Here is a 17600-nt window from a genome sequence, read left to right as displayed (position 1 = left end):
AGTTTCCCTGCAAAGTTACCACTTCCATGCCCTCCTATGGTAGCTAGCTAAAGAAACCAGTCTGTTGTCACCCAGGCCTTCACAATTCACTCTGTACCAAAGTTCCAGACACCACCCAAATAAACTCTTTGTACTCCAATCTTGAGCTGAGAACATTCCCCTTGGAAGCCCAAGACAAAACATTGTCTGTTGTCATGCCTCAGGAATCCGCTAGACAAGCCAACTACTCAATGAGTCTCTCCTTGAAAATTAACAGTGATCGAAAATATTACTGGTCTGAAACACCCACATGTTCAATAGCTTATAAAATCCTGGCCTGTTCCTCCTTCTCTGTGTTAAAGCATGCCTCACAATTAATTCATTTTTAATATACACATTAATCATTTTTTTCTGGATTTCTGTACAAGCTAGAAAAAAAAAAGATTATTTTCTTCTCCATCTTTTTCTCTCCTAGCCTCCAGGACTATTATTTGATTCTTTCTTTTTATAAAAACAAAACAAACAAAACTACATTTCCTGGTGTTAAAATGATACCGTTTTTAGCATAATACCAGCTAATCTCTAGATATCCTTTCATGAGTCCTCTGGGTGCTGGAAAGCAGAACTGCATTGCCCTGAACTTGCTTCTCAGGTTCTACTTGAAGCAAATTGCTAGTCATCTTGTATTGCTAGATCACGTTACTCATGTGGTCAATAACAATCCCAGAATGTTTTACATTCATGGTTTTAAAACAAGGTCTCCCTTGCAAGGGTAATCATAAACATATTCAACAACTCCTGTAACAATCAACTAGAACCAATCAATCAGAACAAACTAATCCAACTCTTGTGACAAGGCATGGAGATTCTCACTGAATTGGCTGGTAACTCTTCCATTTCTGGGTTGTAAGAAACTCCGATAATCTTTGGGTGGGACAAAGGTAAAATAATTGGGGGTTCAAGATACTATAAATCTTGATCAAAATAAGGGAAGATTTCAAAATGGAACCACTGGCATGGAAGTGCCAGTGCGAGCTCTCCTTGTCTACCACACTTCAATGCTCTAGACTGGAACTATTGCCAACGTACCTGGAGACTTGTACTTTCTGAAATTGATGTTAGCCAGAACAAAGTGGATGATGGTTGGGCAATCTTTCTCCACATCTGGGTTTTTGGGTTTAAAGATATAGCACTCTTTTAGTCCTTCGCGATCAAACACATAAGGATCTATCTTTGGAAATGGGAGCTTGTTCATTTTAGCCCACTTTTCTGCAAGTAGAAGTTCCTGTGACAGAGCGAAAGATGCATTTGAGACGTTTTAGACTTTAGTTTCTCCTTGGTTTGGTCATCATCCAAAATTTATTAGGTGTCTACTATGTGGCAAAAGTGGGCTCCTTGCTAGGAGAGTCAATGCCCTTCTTCTCATCAACCTAAAAATCCAGACTAAAAAATACACTTTTTTACAAGCAAACTCATTAGTTTTATACCAGCCTTTGGCATAAGGCTAGCTCCACAGAAGGCATTTAAAACAATATCGATGGATTAGACTTAATTATGCTGACGCATGTGCTAGGTAACTGCATGAGGGTTTCCTCTTCTCAGTAAGAAACTTAATTATGCTGACGCATGTGCTAGGTAACTGCATGAGGGTTTCCACTCTGCAGTAAAGAGAAACCGATGAAGCAGAATGAAGAACTTTCTGCTACTGGATTTTTACCCATATCACTTCCAGCAAAGTGTACATTTTACAGGCATGGATATAAAAATGTCCCCCTCTAGGTTAAAAAAAAAGTTGAGCTCTAGAGTCAGCATGGTATTATACGTAGAATGCCTATTGTAGCCACACAGAGATGCTGAGATCTCAGGTGAAGGGTGTAGCAGATTGCATAATTGTTCCCACATATCTGCTGCCTTTCGGTAAAGTGATGTACGTCCCCACTCGAATGAGAAAACACAGGGAACAGAGCCGTCCACCTAATTTGATTCCACATAAAGGAACCAATTGAAACACGCATGTGTTCTTCATCCAGTAGTATATTTGTGATTTTTCCCCCTTGCAACAAATCTGATTAATGTAAAAGGTTAGCATACAAATTAGATAAGCTAGATAAGAGAACATTAATCAATCAGTGTCACTCATATGCAGCACCAGGAAGTAATCATGTGACCTCAGAGACATTTCTGTGCTTAACACGCTCAAGCACAATATGAAGAAGGCAATAACCATCCCTATCCCATCGAATCTCTATTAGGGTCATGTGAGACAGTATTTTTACAGTATCTACAAAGGTGGCTATCAGAAAGTAAGGGTATACACATGAGAGGAAGCAGGCTTAGAAAGCAAAATAAGGAAGGAAGGTGATCAGCACAACGGTAAACAAAGACAAATAAATCTTTTAGGGAATTAGCATAATAGTTTTTAGTCTGTGATTTTTGTTTTAATTTTTAATATTTGTGGCAGTTTGATGACATCCAGAACTGGTTGCTGAATAAGTTCTATCTCCATGCTAGGAGTTGGGTGAATTAAAGCACCCATGACTTTTTTCATGAGATCTACAGCTTGCTGAGCGATTTCGACAACCCAAACCCGCTGCTACTGCAGTAACTTTCACTTGGCAACCGTATTTCTGAAGCTGGAAATCTCTCTGGGTACAGACAGCCCCATCTTCCTCCAGAGGAATGAATCACTGACTGTGTGCTTAGTAGCACCATGCTTACTGGACCCCAGAGCTCCTTTGTTGAGAAAGAGTGATCAAAGCATTCTTCCTGTAAAAAAACTGTGAAAAATGCTTTGGAAAAAAATTCAGTTGACCATGAGATTTTAAGAGACAACTCGGCTACTTCCTCCGAGAGTGTATTAATTCCATAACCATTGAGGCCCTCCTGAATGGCAGCGGTTGTCCCTGAGAAACCTTAAAGGGTATCAATCAGTGGGAGAGATGGAGTACTGATAGTATGGTAAAGCGTGTGAGAGGAATCAAAGGTGATGGCAGTAATGTGCCTGGCTGTGAAGTCTAACATGCCCAACTTCAACAAGGTATCGTAACTTGCAGGCAGGTGATCTCAGTCACTGCAGTTCAACAAACAAGAAAGGATTTTCTGGACTAAAATATGCAGGGACATTCCTTCATGACACTTTAAGAAACATACATTAAAAAATAGACAAGTAGCCGGAAACACAGGGAGTCCAGGACAGATGACCCCTTCAGGAGCAGTGGTGAGAGTGGCGATACCGGGAGGGTGGGGGAAGGTGGGGTAGAAAGGGGGAGCCAATTACAAGGATCTACATATAACCTCCTCCCTGGGGGACAACAGAAAAGCGGGTGAAGGGAGACGTCGGACAGTGTAAGTAAGACATGACAAAATAATAATAATTTATAAATTATCAAGGGTTCATGAGGGAGGGAGGGGAAAAATGAGGAGCGGATACCAAGGTTCAAGTAGAAAGCAAATGTTTTGAGAATGATGAGGGCAATAAATGTGCAAGTGTGCTTGACAGAATGGATGTATGTATGGATTGTGATAAGAATTGTACAAGCCACCAATAAAATGTTTTAAAAAACAAAGATGAAAAGGGAAGTTGCAATTAAGAGCTCCCAGCTAAGGGGAAATAAACTTGCGGTGACAGACTCAAGTAGAAGGGGAGAGCAACCGAACGATAGGCTTCCAGAGGAGGGGGGGGGGGGTCTCAGCTGTGGGCCACGGGCATCCTGCTGACCATCAGTGTCGCCTGAGGTGCTCGCATCCTGCCTCCGGGTCCTCTTTTCTACTGGCCTGTCTTTGATCAGGATATGGCTTTCCATGTAGGTGACAGGCATGGAGTGGTTATATGTTTGGGAGCGGTCCTCTAGCCTATACTTCTGAATGTGCTAAATAATGATTCCCTTACGCTGTTTTTATAATGAGGCAGTAATTTAGTCAATGAATAAAATAATTTCTATCATTTTCAAAAATAAAAAAATAAAAATAAACAAGCAAAAAGGGAACTGATTTTTAATATTGCTGAAATAGGAGGCTTCTGAACTCATTTAATTGATTATTTTAATTGATTACTTATTAAAAAGCAATTCATTTTCTACATCTAATAAAGCTACCACTATGATCTAATATTAATACTAATACTAATATATTCTACATGGCATTTCTCTGAGGACCAACTATGGTCATGTAAAAACACCTCAGTAATATAAATTCAGTAAAAACAAACACTATAAAATAGCACATTAAATTCAACAAGAAACAAATATTCAACTGAGCTTTCACTGCTTATAACATTTCAGGAATGTGGTGAATTTTATATTGATCAGCTCTCTCCTAATACTATTTGTAAAGAAATGATAACCTAGGAGAACATAGAATTTAATGACTATGAAAAGATTTTACTGTGTAAACTATTAAGCTAAATAAAACTCTGTTTCATAGAAAATCCCATATATGTGTGACTAAGCAATTTTTTGTCTGAAGTGATAAAACCTTTATCACCAAACCCTGTTCAGTTGAATCATTCAGCCTGTTACTTCTTGTCTGCCACGATTCATAATTGTTCATTCAGGACTGTGGAACCTCAGAATAAAACCATTAGTCTACACGGCGGCCGGGTTGCGTGAGGACCAGGGAGAGGTTTTCTAGTGTGTACAAACGTGACTCAGGAGTCCCACCCATGATGTGGGGCTGTGTGGAGCAAGAGGAAGGGGGAACTGCGTGCGATCAAGGCCGGCTATTTTTAGACAACCCCTTTGAATCGGGGAGAAGTGGAAACTTTCCCTTTTCCCGATGTGGAAAGGGTTATACAACGATGACTTCAGAGACGGGGATTACAGGATGGAAAAACTCTCCCTCTTCGCTGTGTCACCCTTAGTGCTGTAAGGCTGGGAAACTGAGACGCAGAGTCTGAGTAGAGCGCCGATTACACAAAGGATTTCTGAAAGAATGCCAGGAAATCCCGCCCCCTACCAGGGGCATTCTAGAAAATGTAGCAAGATTCCAGAACGGTGTTCTACTTTAACTCCTTGTATTATTATGGTTTGACACCTCAGATACTCCATATTTACATAGACTAATTCATAGTAAAACTACATTTAAAAAAATATGCCTTCAAAATGATTGTGCAGCAGATCTCTAGTCTTTTCCTTGGGGGATGTCTGGGTAGGCTCAAACCACCGTCCTTGGTCTGCAGCCCACAAGGAATCCACAGCATGTACCCAAAACATATGCTGTAAAGATAACAATGTGACAATCTTCTTCGAAATAATGTTTTTACGATGTTTGTACTTTGTTTTGAATATTTAAACATGACCAAATCATCTTGAAGACCAGGAAAAATTATCTAAATAACACAAATATATCCAAATCGTAGTGTAAATTGCCTAAAACATCTATGAAAATGATAACTTGGCTTTACTTTAGAGAAAATAATAAGCCTTCTGTCTTGCAAATTTAAGACCTACAGCACAAGGAAGTTACTTTAGGCTGTTTGTAAAGACTGGGGAAATGGTATTACATTGACAAATCTTCGAAAACATGGAAGCAACTAATTTTAGACTCTATATTTAGAAGATACAGTTTATAATTCATTGTTTTGAAGCTTCACTCACTCCCTAGGGGGAAAAAACATGTTAAAAGCTCTATCATGCAACAGAAGTAGAATAATCTTCTGTATTAAAACTTTCCAGTTGGTTCTTCTTAATTAAGAAGTTATTACAAATTCACAAACACGAAAGGAGAAACTAATGCTGGGCTTCTGCTGATCAGGAAGACAACTGATACTCAGTATTCATGTTCAAATAAACTTGAAATCACTGCATTTAATGCGATGCAGGGCCCTTAAATGAGTTTTGGGAGATTGCAGTCCATAAAGCAGATGTTTGGACTTGCTTGGTCATGAGAGTATGGTCCAATATCAGAATAGTAAGTGAATCACACCAAAACCCAACCAACTGTATCGAGTCAACGCTGACTCACAGTGAGCCTCTCCGTCAGAGTAGAACTTCCCCATCTGGTTCCGGGGCTGTAAAACTACGAAAGCAAACTGCCACCTCATCTTTCTCCCCAGGAGAGGGTGATGGGTTCAAAGGGGCGGATCTTGTGATGAGCTCATGAGTGCTTGTGCCATCGCACCCCCAGGACTCAACTCTAAAACAAGGGCCATCCCGAATGTCAACAAAGGAGGTGGAAAAATACAGAGCTTTTTTCTTTACTTTTGATTTAAGTGCAATTTTGGCCATGAGTGAAATACAGAGAGAAAAGTTAAACATGCATCACCTCTACAATGTTTGGAGGCTAGCAAATTTCAAATTATCCTACCTTGTGGCATTTTTCATTGTCTTTGCTTTCTTTTTTCCCCCCTTTCTTTTTTTTAAATGACCCTATTTTCCTGGCTTCGGATCATAAAGCATTAACAAGAGCAGGGAGGACAAAAGCAAGTTTATTTCCCATTTATGACAACAGACATGATAAAATCGTTTCTCCTACTCGCTGCCACATCCCTCCCTTGGCGGGCGGTTCAGCACACTCTCTCCCCGTCCTACTGAATGAAGGTGCCCACTCACTTGCGCTGCCGGCCATCCAACCAGTACTGCGTGCTCCTGCACCTGCAGACTGCCATTGGCCCAGGCATGTTCTCACTTCATTGGTTACGACTGGCATGACACTACTTCGTTAAAGGTTACTACAGGTTAGATTTACAAATATCAGGCAGAAATAATAAATAAGATTTATCTATGTGGTTACATAGGTATCATTTGATGTATGTACTTACACGTCTCTGGGAAAGCATGTTTTAGTGCAGTACAGGTAAGTATCGGTGTATGCTGTTGTGAGGGACCTTGGAGTCTGCTTTGATGTGTAGTGACCCTATGTAACACAAAACATGCTACTCACACTTGTTCCTATCGTTAATCCCACTGTTGCAGCCATTATGTCTGTAACCCAGGCCATCAAGTCAGTTCCTACACTGTGACCCTGTGTGTCTATAATCATATGCAAATGTATTTTTGCATGTGGTACATATATATCCATAAATATAGTAAGGTTTTTAGGGGGCACTGTTACATAAATTTCCTAGACATATTCAAACAAATTTTGGAGTTGGTCTATTGGACTGATGAACTTATTATGCCCACAGTTTTATAGGATAAGTTATTCAACTAGCATAACATAATTTTCATTTAATATAGCCAATAGTTATTAAATAGTTGACAACAACATAAAAAATAAAAGCTTCACAAATGGAAGATATTTGCTTTTCTTAGATAAATTAAAAGTATTAATTTGAATCCTAAGAATTTTCATTTAAGCAATCTATTATATTGACATCATCAAGTGTCAAGAGAAGTTACAAAGCCCATTTACCATATTATCATTGATAACCATGGTTATCATTATCAAAAGCTATGATGTCTTGCTTTCTATATCTTCCTTGTAAAATCCCATACTGAACTCTATTTATGAAAAGTTATAAGATTCAACAAATAAGTACAGCCAATAATTCTGACTTTTCCCAATATCTATATTAAAACTTTTAATTTACTTGTTGTTTAAGGTAAAAAAAAAGGATTGCATTTAATATACTACAATACCCTTTATAGTAAACTTCTGCAAATGCAATTCATTATTTCCAAACCAAGGGGTTTTGTATTATACTAAACAGATAATAAACAGAGACATGTAATTTGAGAGAAAGGGGGAGATGAAAGGAATTGATCAAGCTATTCTAAAGTACAGGCAGAAAAGTACAAAGGTAAAAATGTCTAGAAATTATTCGTAAACAGAAAGAACTAGGGACTGGAGACATGATCTCTAAAACTGCAAATATATAACAGCCATAGTTGGCAAAGGACAGTACAGAGGATCTGGGGAACAAAGCTGCCAGGTAACGAACACAGGAAGATTTCCTAACCAAATCCTACAAAAATTCCTAAAACTAGACCTGAGGTGATCCAGAAGGGTGACTTGTCAAATGTATGTAAAGCAAGTTTGGGAGGAAAAATATACTATAGTGTCGCTTGGGTTAGAGACTATCAGAAAAACTCAGTTGTCCTTCTCTATCTATGCAGGATTGATTCCAAAACAACAACCTCCATCCGCCACCCCGTCAACACACACACACACACACACACACACACACGCACACACACACACACGCACACACACACACACGCACACACACACACACGCACACACACACACACACACACACACACACACACGCACACACACACACACGCACACACACACACACGCACGCACACACACACGCACACACACACACACACACACAATATCTTCGGATACTTAAGCTCCTTATATAAAATGATATGACATTTGCATATAACTTGCTTACATCCACCTGTATATGTAATATCATCTCTAGATTATTCCTAATACTTAATAAAACACAAACACTATGTATATAATAAACGATGATTGCTGTAACCATTTACTTGCTTTTTAGGGCCATTTTTTTTTTTCACGGAAACAAAAGACACACAGAACACAAGTAGTGATGGAAGAAGAAGAAGATGAAAGGTGATTCGTTCTCAAACACAGATTGCTCAAGAGAGACGGCGGCTCCGGGAAACAGTGAGAGGCGACAGCACTTCGCTCACGTGGATTCAGCAGAGTTCTCAGCTCATCAAATTCAAATTTCACTTTCTGCAATGTTTTTTTTTTTTATGAAGGTTTTCAGGAAAACCCACTGAAGCAGAAAGCAAGGATAGCAAGTGCTACAAGCACTTCCTCCCCCTGCTTACCTCCCTGCTTACACATGCTTACCTTTCCTTTGCCTCGCTTGCCAGCCAACCAAAGCCATTCTTTCCCTTCCCTCTGACACCAATATGGGTTTCTAAGGTACTGTCCATTTGTGCCTTGAACTACTTCCCAGTCCCCACCCCCCGACGTCCCCAGTGAAGCACCCCTACCATGCATCGATCTCCTCACTTCAACAGGAAGTAATGCTCCTTGGACATCGGTACTGAAGCATGCTTAAGCCCCTTCTACTAGCAAGTCTAACACACAGGACGTCCCTCTTCCTGCTTGCTCTTGAATTTACAGGCCACATTCCTCTCCCTTTGAACCTGTTAGTATGGCCACCATTTCCTTAACTTTCTTAATACAAGCCATATTCCTTTTCCTTTGAACCTTATGATATTGTCACCATTTTCCTTAACTTGTACCATTTCCTCAAACCACTAGTCAGAGAGTTTCATGCATTCAAAATGTCTAGTACTCAGTTTATTAAAATCTTTCTTGTTATTAAATAACGTCAACTCGTCTTCAGAAACGCTGCACACTTCCTTGGCTTTCCCTCAATGTTCCTTCAATTCTATTGTTCTCTGCAAGGTGTCACTCTATCCCCTCCCTTCTTCCAGGACACAGGCCTCCGATGAGAGTTCATCCACTTACCTGGCTTTTGTTACTATTTACCTGCTAATAACTTCTAACTCATTACATCTGTCATTCCAATTTCCTTCCAGAACTTTAGATCTAGTGTAGCACTCTTGCTTGGTCAAGACTGACTTTACTGTACATCAGAGAAAGTCATTTAAAAGTTTCCTGAGGCAGTGAAACTATTCACCAGGACTGTGCTTTAAAACTATTGCTTGTAATAATGTAAAAAATAGCTTTAAGGGATACAAAGTTGGGGTCGAGGAGACTAAGAGATTTATAAGACCTGCAAGATTTATAAGACATGCCCAGCTATCAAAATATATAACACCTGGGGTCTTAAAGGCTTGAAAAACAAGCAGCCATCTAGGTGAGAAGCAACAAAGTCCACATGGAAGAAGCCCGTGTGATCACAAGACGTAGATAGGATCACGTATCTGACATCAAAGACCCAAAACAAAACCAAAAATTCATATCAATGTGAATGAGGGGGCAGGCGGAGTGGAGATCCAGAATCTATCTATGGTCAGTTTGACATCCCCTTTCAGAGGGGTCACAGGCCAGTCAGGGTGCAGTATAGCACCGATGAAACACACAACTTTCCTCTCCTTCTTTAATGCTTCCTCCTCCTCACCCGCACCATCTTGACCCCTATTCTACTTTACAAATCTTGCTTGACCTGAGCATGTACACTGGTACAGATGAAAGCTGGCAACATGGGAAATCCAGGACAGATAAACCCCCCAGGACCGATAATGGGAGTGGCGATACCAGGAGGGAAAGGGGAAGGTGGGGGGAATCAAGGGGAACCAATCACAATGATTGGCATATAATACCCTCACTGGGAGATGGACAACAGAAGAGTGGGTGAAGGGAGACAGTGGTAAGTGGAGTAAGACATGAAAAAAAAGAGAAATTTATACATGATCAAGGATTCATGAGCGAGGAAGAGTGGAGGAGGGAGGGAAAAATTAGGAGCTGATACTAAGAGTTCAAGTAGAAAGAAAATGGTTTGAAAATGATTAGGGCAAAGAATGTACAGCTGTGCTTTATACAATTGATGTATGTATATGAATGGATTGTGATAAGAGTTGTATGAGTCTCTAATAAAATGCTAAAAATGTTTAAAAAAAGAAAATGATGGTGGCAACAAATGTACAAATGTGCTTGACACAATGGATGCATGTATGGATTGTGATAGCTGTATGAGGCTCCAATACAATGATTTTTTAAAACAAGACATGCAAGAGAATGTGGTAGGCAATGGCATGTTATATATACTCTTCTTACCTTGAAGGGGGGGCTGGAATCGCTTGGCCTTGCAGAAAAGTCAAAGGAAATGATAAGATCCACCCCTCTCTGAGGTCTCAGGATCAAGGGATAAGGCAGGTTAAATGTGAGCCCACTATCCACCACATGGATCTTTTTACTTTTGACATCCAGGGGCTCATATATTTGTTCAAACTCATCAGGATCTTAAAGAAGAAGTAAACAAATGAATAATTAATTAAATGATTATTTAACATTCAATATTATTAAGGATATAAAAATTCTTGTTAGATAAACTTAACGCACAGAAAGTGAGTTAAGACTTTAGGCTTTGGAGACAAACGGAGGCTGGTTGGAGTCCGGTGTGGGAGACAGAAAGTTATTTTTGCTTGCAAGTCGTCCTTTCTTCTTCCGTCAGGTTGTCCTGAGGATTACGTGGGACCAAGCATGGAGAGTACTTTCCACAGGCGCGGCCATGAACTCAAAGCTGAGCATTCACACTGGAAACCAAACCCACTCCCACTGTGGCGATTCTGACTCGTAGCAATGTTATGTGTGCACGGTTTCCAACTCGGCACCTCTACAGGAGCCGCTAGCCACATCTTTCTCCTGCAGCCTGACGGAAGTTTTGAATTGCCCGGGTTGCAGATAACAGTCCAACGCTCACCCTACTGTGTCACAAAGGCGCCTTAACCTATACATCAGCGGTTCTCAACCTGTGGGTCGTGACCCCTTTGTGGGGTCCAATGACCCTTTCACAAGGGTCACGTGATTCATAACAGTAGCAAAATCACAGTTCTGAAGTAACAAAAATAACTTCATGGTTGGGGGTCACTCCAACAAGAGGAGATGTGTTAAAGGGTCGCGGCATTAGGATGGTTGAGAACCACCGCTCCACATCATCAGTGGCTGCAGGAATGAGCTCAAACACAATCAATGTGAAGATGCTCGTAGTGTTCTGTTCACTATGAGTCTGAGCTGACTCAACAGCCCCCAGTGAGAACACATTAGATGGGGCTTTGCTGGCTTAAAGACAGTTCCTCACACCTTGTCTTATCTATGGGTCTGATACCAGCCATGTAAAGTATACAATATTTTGTAACTTTATTTTTTACATTAACACCTATTTTTAAAACACTGGAGGAAAACAAAGAATGTTATTAAAGTATAGCTAGCTGTGCTCATATAAAGAGCAAGAATCACAATTAAAGTGATTTTTACTCCCCATCCAGCTGAAGTAAATAGAAAAGCAGGAAGTCTTAAATGAAAAGTCAACGTGCTGAAAGGAAATGCGAGTTTTAAAAGACAAGGATAAAGTCAAAATTCTGAATCATAAGTGCATGACGTCTTTTAAGATTTCATTTTCAAATATACATGGTTGCTTGCTACATCTCAGGAGATAACCTAAGCCAAAGAGGGGGAAAAGAGGCCTCTCATAATTTTTATAATTACCTTTCATCAAGATCCTAAGTTTCTATATATAACAGAACCTGGAAATTAAGGACTGTAAAAATGTGTGTATAAATTTCTGAATATCTATCTATCTATGTGTATGTAAAAACATATCCATATAAACACACAAAAGTATATAAATGTATATATGTGTGTTATACAAGCCAATTTAATCACTTAATACTCTGAATTTGTTTAAAATTTATATATCTATCTATGTAAACCTTAAGAAATAAAATAATCCTTGGTTTATATTAAATTTCAAATATTTTACTAAGAAGTTGTACATTCACTACTTGGGAAGTCTTCCTCCTTCCAAAGGCTGCCTCACTATCTTTGAGTCTCTATTATGTATCGGAAATTTCATACACATTTGTGTTATATTTCTCATTCTTATAAGATTTCTACACAAGAAGTACTAGCAATGCCATTTTAAGAAAAGGAACCACAGGCTAAAGAGGTAGCAGTAATTGGCCAACTTCACCAAGAAAATAAAAGTAACGATGGAAAGCCATGTCTATGAAGCCCACGTCCTGTGCTAATGTCACACTCTGACAGGGATGAACGATTAATATAGAGATGCTCTCTACACATGACTCCATGAATTGTTAAAAAAAACACAAATGTGAGCGTTTTGAAATGAGGCTCCCTGTCTTAATCTATTAAGAAATAAAATAATAATTCCTAAAAGTTTTCATTTGGTTCCATGAATTCAGTATTATTTTAAGGATTAAAACAAAAGATTAATCAAACCGTTATTGCTTTCATATGACATATAATCTGTCCTTTTGCAGCAGAATGCTATTATCCTCTCATAAAACCATGGTGCATGTGACAGAAACCAAGTGTGTCTAGTTAGTGGACCCAGGCTCGGCTTTAGCTCAGAGCGAAACACTATCATGACGAGCTTCCAGACGAACCAACAGGAAGTAGGGTTTCTCAACGGAGGTGCCAAGACCACACTGTGCAAGATATTAGCAGATGTTCCACACGGCGCCTAAGTGTCTCATGGTCAACTATGTCTGAGAAAGACAAGATTAAAGCGCTCAGATTAATAAACTGTATTGCATGGTGTCTCTCCTCGGTGCTTGTACGGACGGTGCTTTGCATGCTGCTAAAGGCTATGAAATCCTCACCAAGCCTCTACAAGGTAGAGGCGCTTATATTTTATAGTAAACTGGGATTTATATTAAATAGCCACTCAAGATACCAAGTTAATAAGTAGTCCTGTTGGAATGCCAATGCGAGTGATTCTGCATGTAAACCACTAGCCTCAAGGCACCTTCAGGAGGGTTTCTTAAATCCTCTGGTGTATTCCACTACCTTTTGAAGATGAGCATGGCATTTTGAATTTTTACCAAATTACTCAAACTTCAACTCTACTTGTTATTAAAATCCACTTTTATGTTTAGAGACTTTGATAAATGCCACTATAGAAGAATATCCTCCATACTTTAATAAGATGTCATGCCATGGTTGGAATTCTGATCTCTCAAAAAAGGCAGGTTGAAATTCTCATTCCTGGTATTTAAATATAACTGAGTAAATTATATTTAAACCTCTTGACTTTGAAAGAGGAAGGGAACCCAATTCCACATCAGTCCACGAGAGATTGTCTGTGAGGAGGAGGCCGGATATGCCTCGAGTCCCCAAACTTTCTTCACTTTATTCTGAGACTAATTATCCCTCCCCTAGCCCTCCACTTCTCTGAAGGGCTAGACAGTCCATTCACAATGGTCACACAGTTGATATAGTACTTCTGATTATGGGGCTTATTAGGTAAGCTAACAGGTTGCAAGTAAGAATTAAAAAATGTTAAGAATTCAGTCTTTATGTTCTCAGTGCCCTTTCTCAGTTATGCCAGCCGGCACAGTTCTCTCTTTGGTCCATGGTCTCCAACGCATGCCATCAACTTGGTCTCTTCCCTGCCCAGGCAACTGCTACACTATTCTTTCAGCACTGGTTATTGTTAAAAATGGCACCCTCCTCAGCAGTCAGCCTCCTGCCCAAAGGCACTCCGTTCCACTTATTCCGTAGGGTGCGAAGCCCAAGGCTCTGTAGCATGGCATCGCTGCAGCTCTTTCGGCCACCACCATCACTGCCTTTCCATCCAGAGATCACGGAGTATAAAAGATGTACTCTATTCATGGTCCTTTTTCGTGATGGTTGTGTGGTCTGGAGACCCTCCTCTCTTTCCCATGATTGGTTTTCAGGTGACTCCCTTTACAGCCAACAGTAGAGCAGCTCTGACCACACCCAACATTAGAGTCCCATACACCGTATTCGCATGTCCTACAAAGAGGGTTGCACACTGGCTGCTCACTGCATTGTCAGCAGGTAGAACCCACTAACCCCGCTAAGACAGAAATGCTAAGCTTCCTGCTCCTAGAAAGATTCTAGCATTCGAAACCCACAGGTATTCTACCCTTATCTCTCGGCTGGCTATGAGTTGGAAGCAGCTGGATGCCAGTGATTTTTTTTAACCCAGTCATTGGTTGGAGTTACAAAGGCCATGAGTGGGAGAGTCATACCAATAATTCAGCTGCTTCACAATGAACTCGTTTAGAAATAAAATATTTGATGATGTTATCATTTCAGTTAGCATGAGGTCATGCCAGGGTACAGTGTGTCCTAATCTAATCAGCGATGTCTTTAGAGAGTTGGAAAGAGACAGAAACTTAGAGGAAGGGTGGCGTATGATACAATAGCTACAAGGCAAGGAACGCTCAGAACTCCCGGAACTGAAAGAGAAAAGTAAGAGAAATGGAGGCAGAACATGGCCCTGTTGATGTCTTGAATTCAAATCACTAGCTACCAAACCTGTAAGATAATACATTTCTGTTTTTATATGCCACTCAATTTGTGATATTTTGTTATGGCAGTCCAGGAAAATCAATATATAGGAGTGTAAGACAAAATGATCGGTCAAAAAATAAAATCACAATGTCATTGTTTCTAGACATATACTCCAGCTAAGTCTAAACTCCTCTGAAGGCGGTATTTCCATTTCTCTAACCCTTCTCTGAAGAATTTTTATTTCTTTGATTTATACCACATCAAAGTGTCAGTTTGGCATTCCCAAGAGACTCAAATTGTGTTCCTATTTAATGTTCGTTTGAGGTGGGCTTACAAAAAGAAATCTAAAGGGAAATAGAAAGCCATAAATGGGTGGGGCAAGTTTCCCCAATACGGTGTTCTTAGGACAGCCCTTGCTAGCCGTGAAGAGGGCACACGTCCATCGCTGTAATGGGGGATACCTTGGGGTAATTTCCTGTCCTTTTTCTCACCAAAGCAGTTTTCATTTTTCTTAAAACTTCTTCATCCAGAGTCCCTGTCATCATCTTGTGTCCTTCAAGAAAATCCATCAATATTCTACCTTTGGAATTTAAAAGACAGTTGTTATAACCTTCTGGACCAACTGCTCAGAATTGAATTGCCCCAAAAAACCCACTCAGGGCCACTGTTTGGATTGGAGCTTCTATTAAAGGCACCTAATGAGACTACTGTGAGTGAATTGCTGAGAGAACTTATCCGAAACCATACACTGAAAGCAAAGATATTTTTTTAACATATTTTGTTGGGAATAAACCAATATGTGTCTGAAAAGGAACAATAATAACAAAAATGTTTACTTACACTTGTATGATTTCCAAACAGTGAATGAGTAAGTCAGGTTCTTGAATAGATATCATAATTGTGTCTTATAATTATGCAATCTATTTTAAAAACCATTCGTCTGTAGGTCTTTGTGAAGGTTGTTTTATAAATAAAGCGTACAAATTCGATTTAAAATGCACAAATATTTACATTTGCTTTGAACTCTGGTCTAAATTAGCTGATTTCTTATTGCAGGTGGTATGTGTCACAGTAAATAATGTAAACATGTAAAAGTAAACAGGAAAGAAGCCAGGGGCAGCTTTTCCAAAATTAGTTTACATGGGTATACAACTCATTTGAAGCAAACAAATGGGTAAAATTGATCGTTTCCCTTGTTTTTAAAAGATCATCATTAGAGTTAAGTAACAGTGAGAGTGTCTCAACTTTTCCTATTAGGCTGTGAGGTTATTTTAAAATGTTAAACATTTTAATCAGTATAAAATTTTCCTAACATAGATTAGATAAAAATCTCTACCCTTTTGTGTATGTGCAGTCAGCGGGATGGCTGGTGAGGGGGTTCTAATTATTGAAGAGGGAGGAAAAAAGAAACACTGCGATTTTAGTTACTTTCAGCACTTCATATACCAACTTGAGGTTTGAACAAAGACTTTTAGGAACAAGATTAATACAGCTTGTAATAAAATTTAATACTCTATTCCAAGAATATGGTCATTTTTAAAGTGGAAAACACCCGAGGCAGATAAAAAGGTCTAAGTAAGATCTTTGATAGAAAGAATACTGATCAATTCAGTAAACTCAGTCTACAGTGTAGTCATGTATAATAATATTATTCTATAAATGATAAATTTGAATGATCTGTCACTGTACTGGCGGAACTTCTGACTATAATAAAAATGTACCTATATTTCTGTTGGATAAATATAATGTAAATAAGATTTAATTTTAATAACAAACACACAAATAAATTTGAAGTTATTTTCAAGATTATTGATTAAACTAATAATCATTAAAATAATTTAGGTTGAAACATTTTTTAACCTTACCCAAAGAATCATTTTGACTCTATAATGACATAGTTAGTGTTTTATACTTCCTCGTGCTATTAAATGATACACAAATATTCTTTAGAGAAAGAGGAAAAGTCAGATAAGATGATAGAACTAGTATTCCCTAAACACTACAGAGAGGAGAACTTTTTGTCTCATACATATTTTTGGGTTGTAATTATTTCTTCCAATGCGATTATTACATAGCTGCTTATTTACAGTCCCATCAACATCAGGACTACTGGTTCTTGATATTATTCTACTTTTCTACACATTCTTTGGTGGCTCTGTAGGTTAAACATTGGCCTACTAACCACAAGGTCATCAATTCAAACCCACCAGCCACGGTATGGGAGAAAGATGAACTTTTGTGTTCTCCTAAAGATTTGCAGCCTTAGAAGCCCCAACGAGCAGTACTCTATCCTATAGGTCACTATTCATTGAAATCAATGGACAGCAGTGAGACATTGCTAGTTGAAGCCGATAAACCCTTCCATAAATCAGGGAGGCTCTGGAAATGATTTTAATGATTATAAAGACACTGCCTACATCCTAATACTCACTAAACCAGTGGTTCTCAACCTTCCTGATGCCGAGACCCTTTAATACAGTTCCTCATGTTGTGGTGACGCCCCCAACCATAAAATTATTTCGTTGCTAATTCATCACTGTAATATTGCTACTGTTATGAATCGGGCGACCCCTGCAAAAGGGTCGCTCAATCTCCAAAGGGGTCATAACCCACAGGTAGAGAACCACTGCACTAAACACTGTGTAACTGTGCACAGGTAGAGAACCGCTGCACTACACTGTAACTGTGTAATTGTGCACAGGTAGAGAACCGCTACACTA

The 17600-nt window shown here is 39.3% G+C and overlaps 1 protein-coding gene across 1 annotated transcript in view; it reads right to left on the bottom strand.

The window, feature by feature from the left end:
* PLA2G4A (phospholipase A2 group IVA) overlaps nucleotides 1-17600 on the bottom strand; it is a 170888-nt gene that overhangs the window by 9906 nt on the left and 143382 nt on the right. The window contains exons 15-16 of the mRNA XM_075528478.1: nucleotides 10654-10838; nucleotides 1069-1264 (exon numbers count right to left, since the gene is read on the bottom strand). Coding sequence (XP_075384593.1) covers nucleotides 1069-1264; nucleotides 10654-10838 — 381 coding nt within the window. The remainder of the gene's footprint in view (nucleotides 1-1068; nucleotides 1265-10653; nucleotides 10839-17600) is intronic.

The sequence above is a fragment of the Tenrec ecaudatus genome, chromosome 1 (assembly GCF_050624435.1).
Source record: "Tenrec ecaudatus isolate mTenEca1 chromosome 1, mTenEca1.hap1, whole genome shotgun sequence".
NCBI lineage: Eukaryota > Metazoa > Chordata > Mammalia > Afrosoricida > Tenrecidae > Tenrec > Tenrec ecaudatus.
Note: the sequence above shows the minus strand (reverse complement) of the source record. Positions and strands in the feature narration are given on the sequence as shown.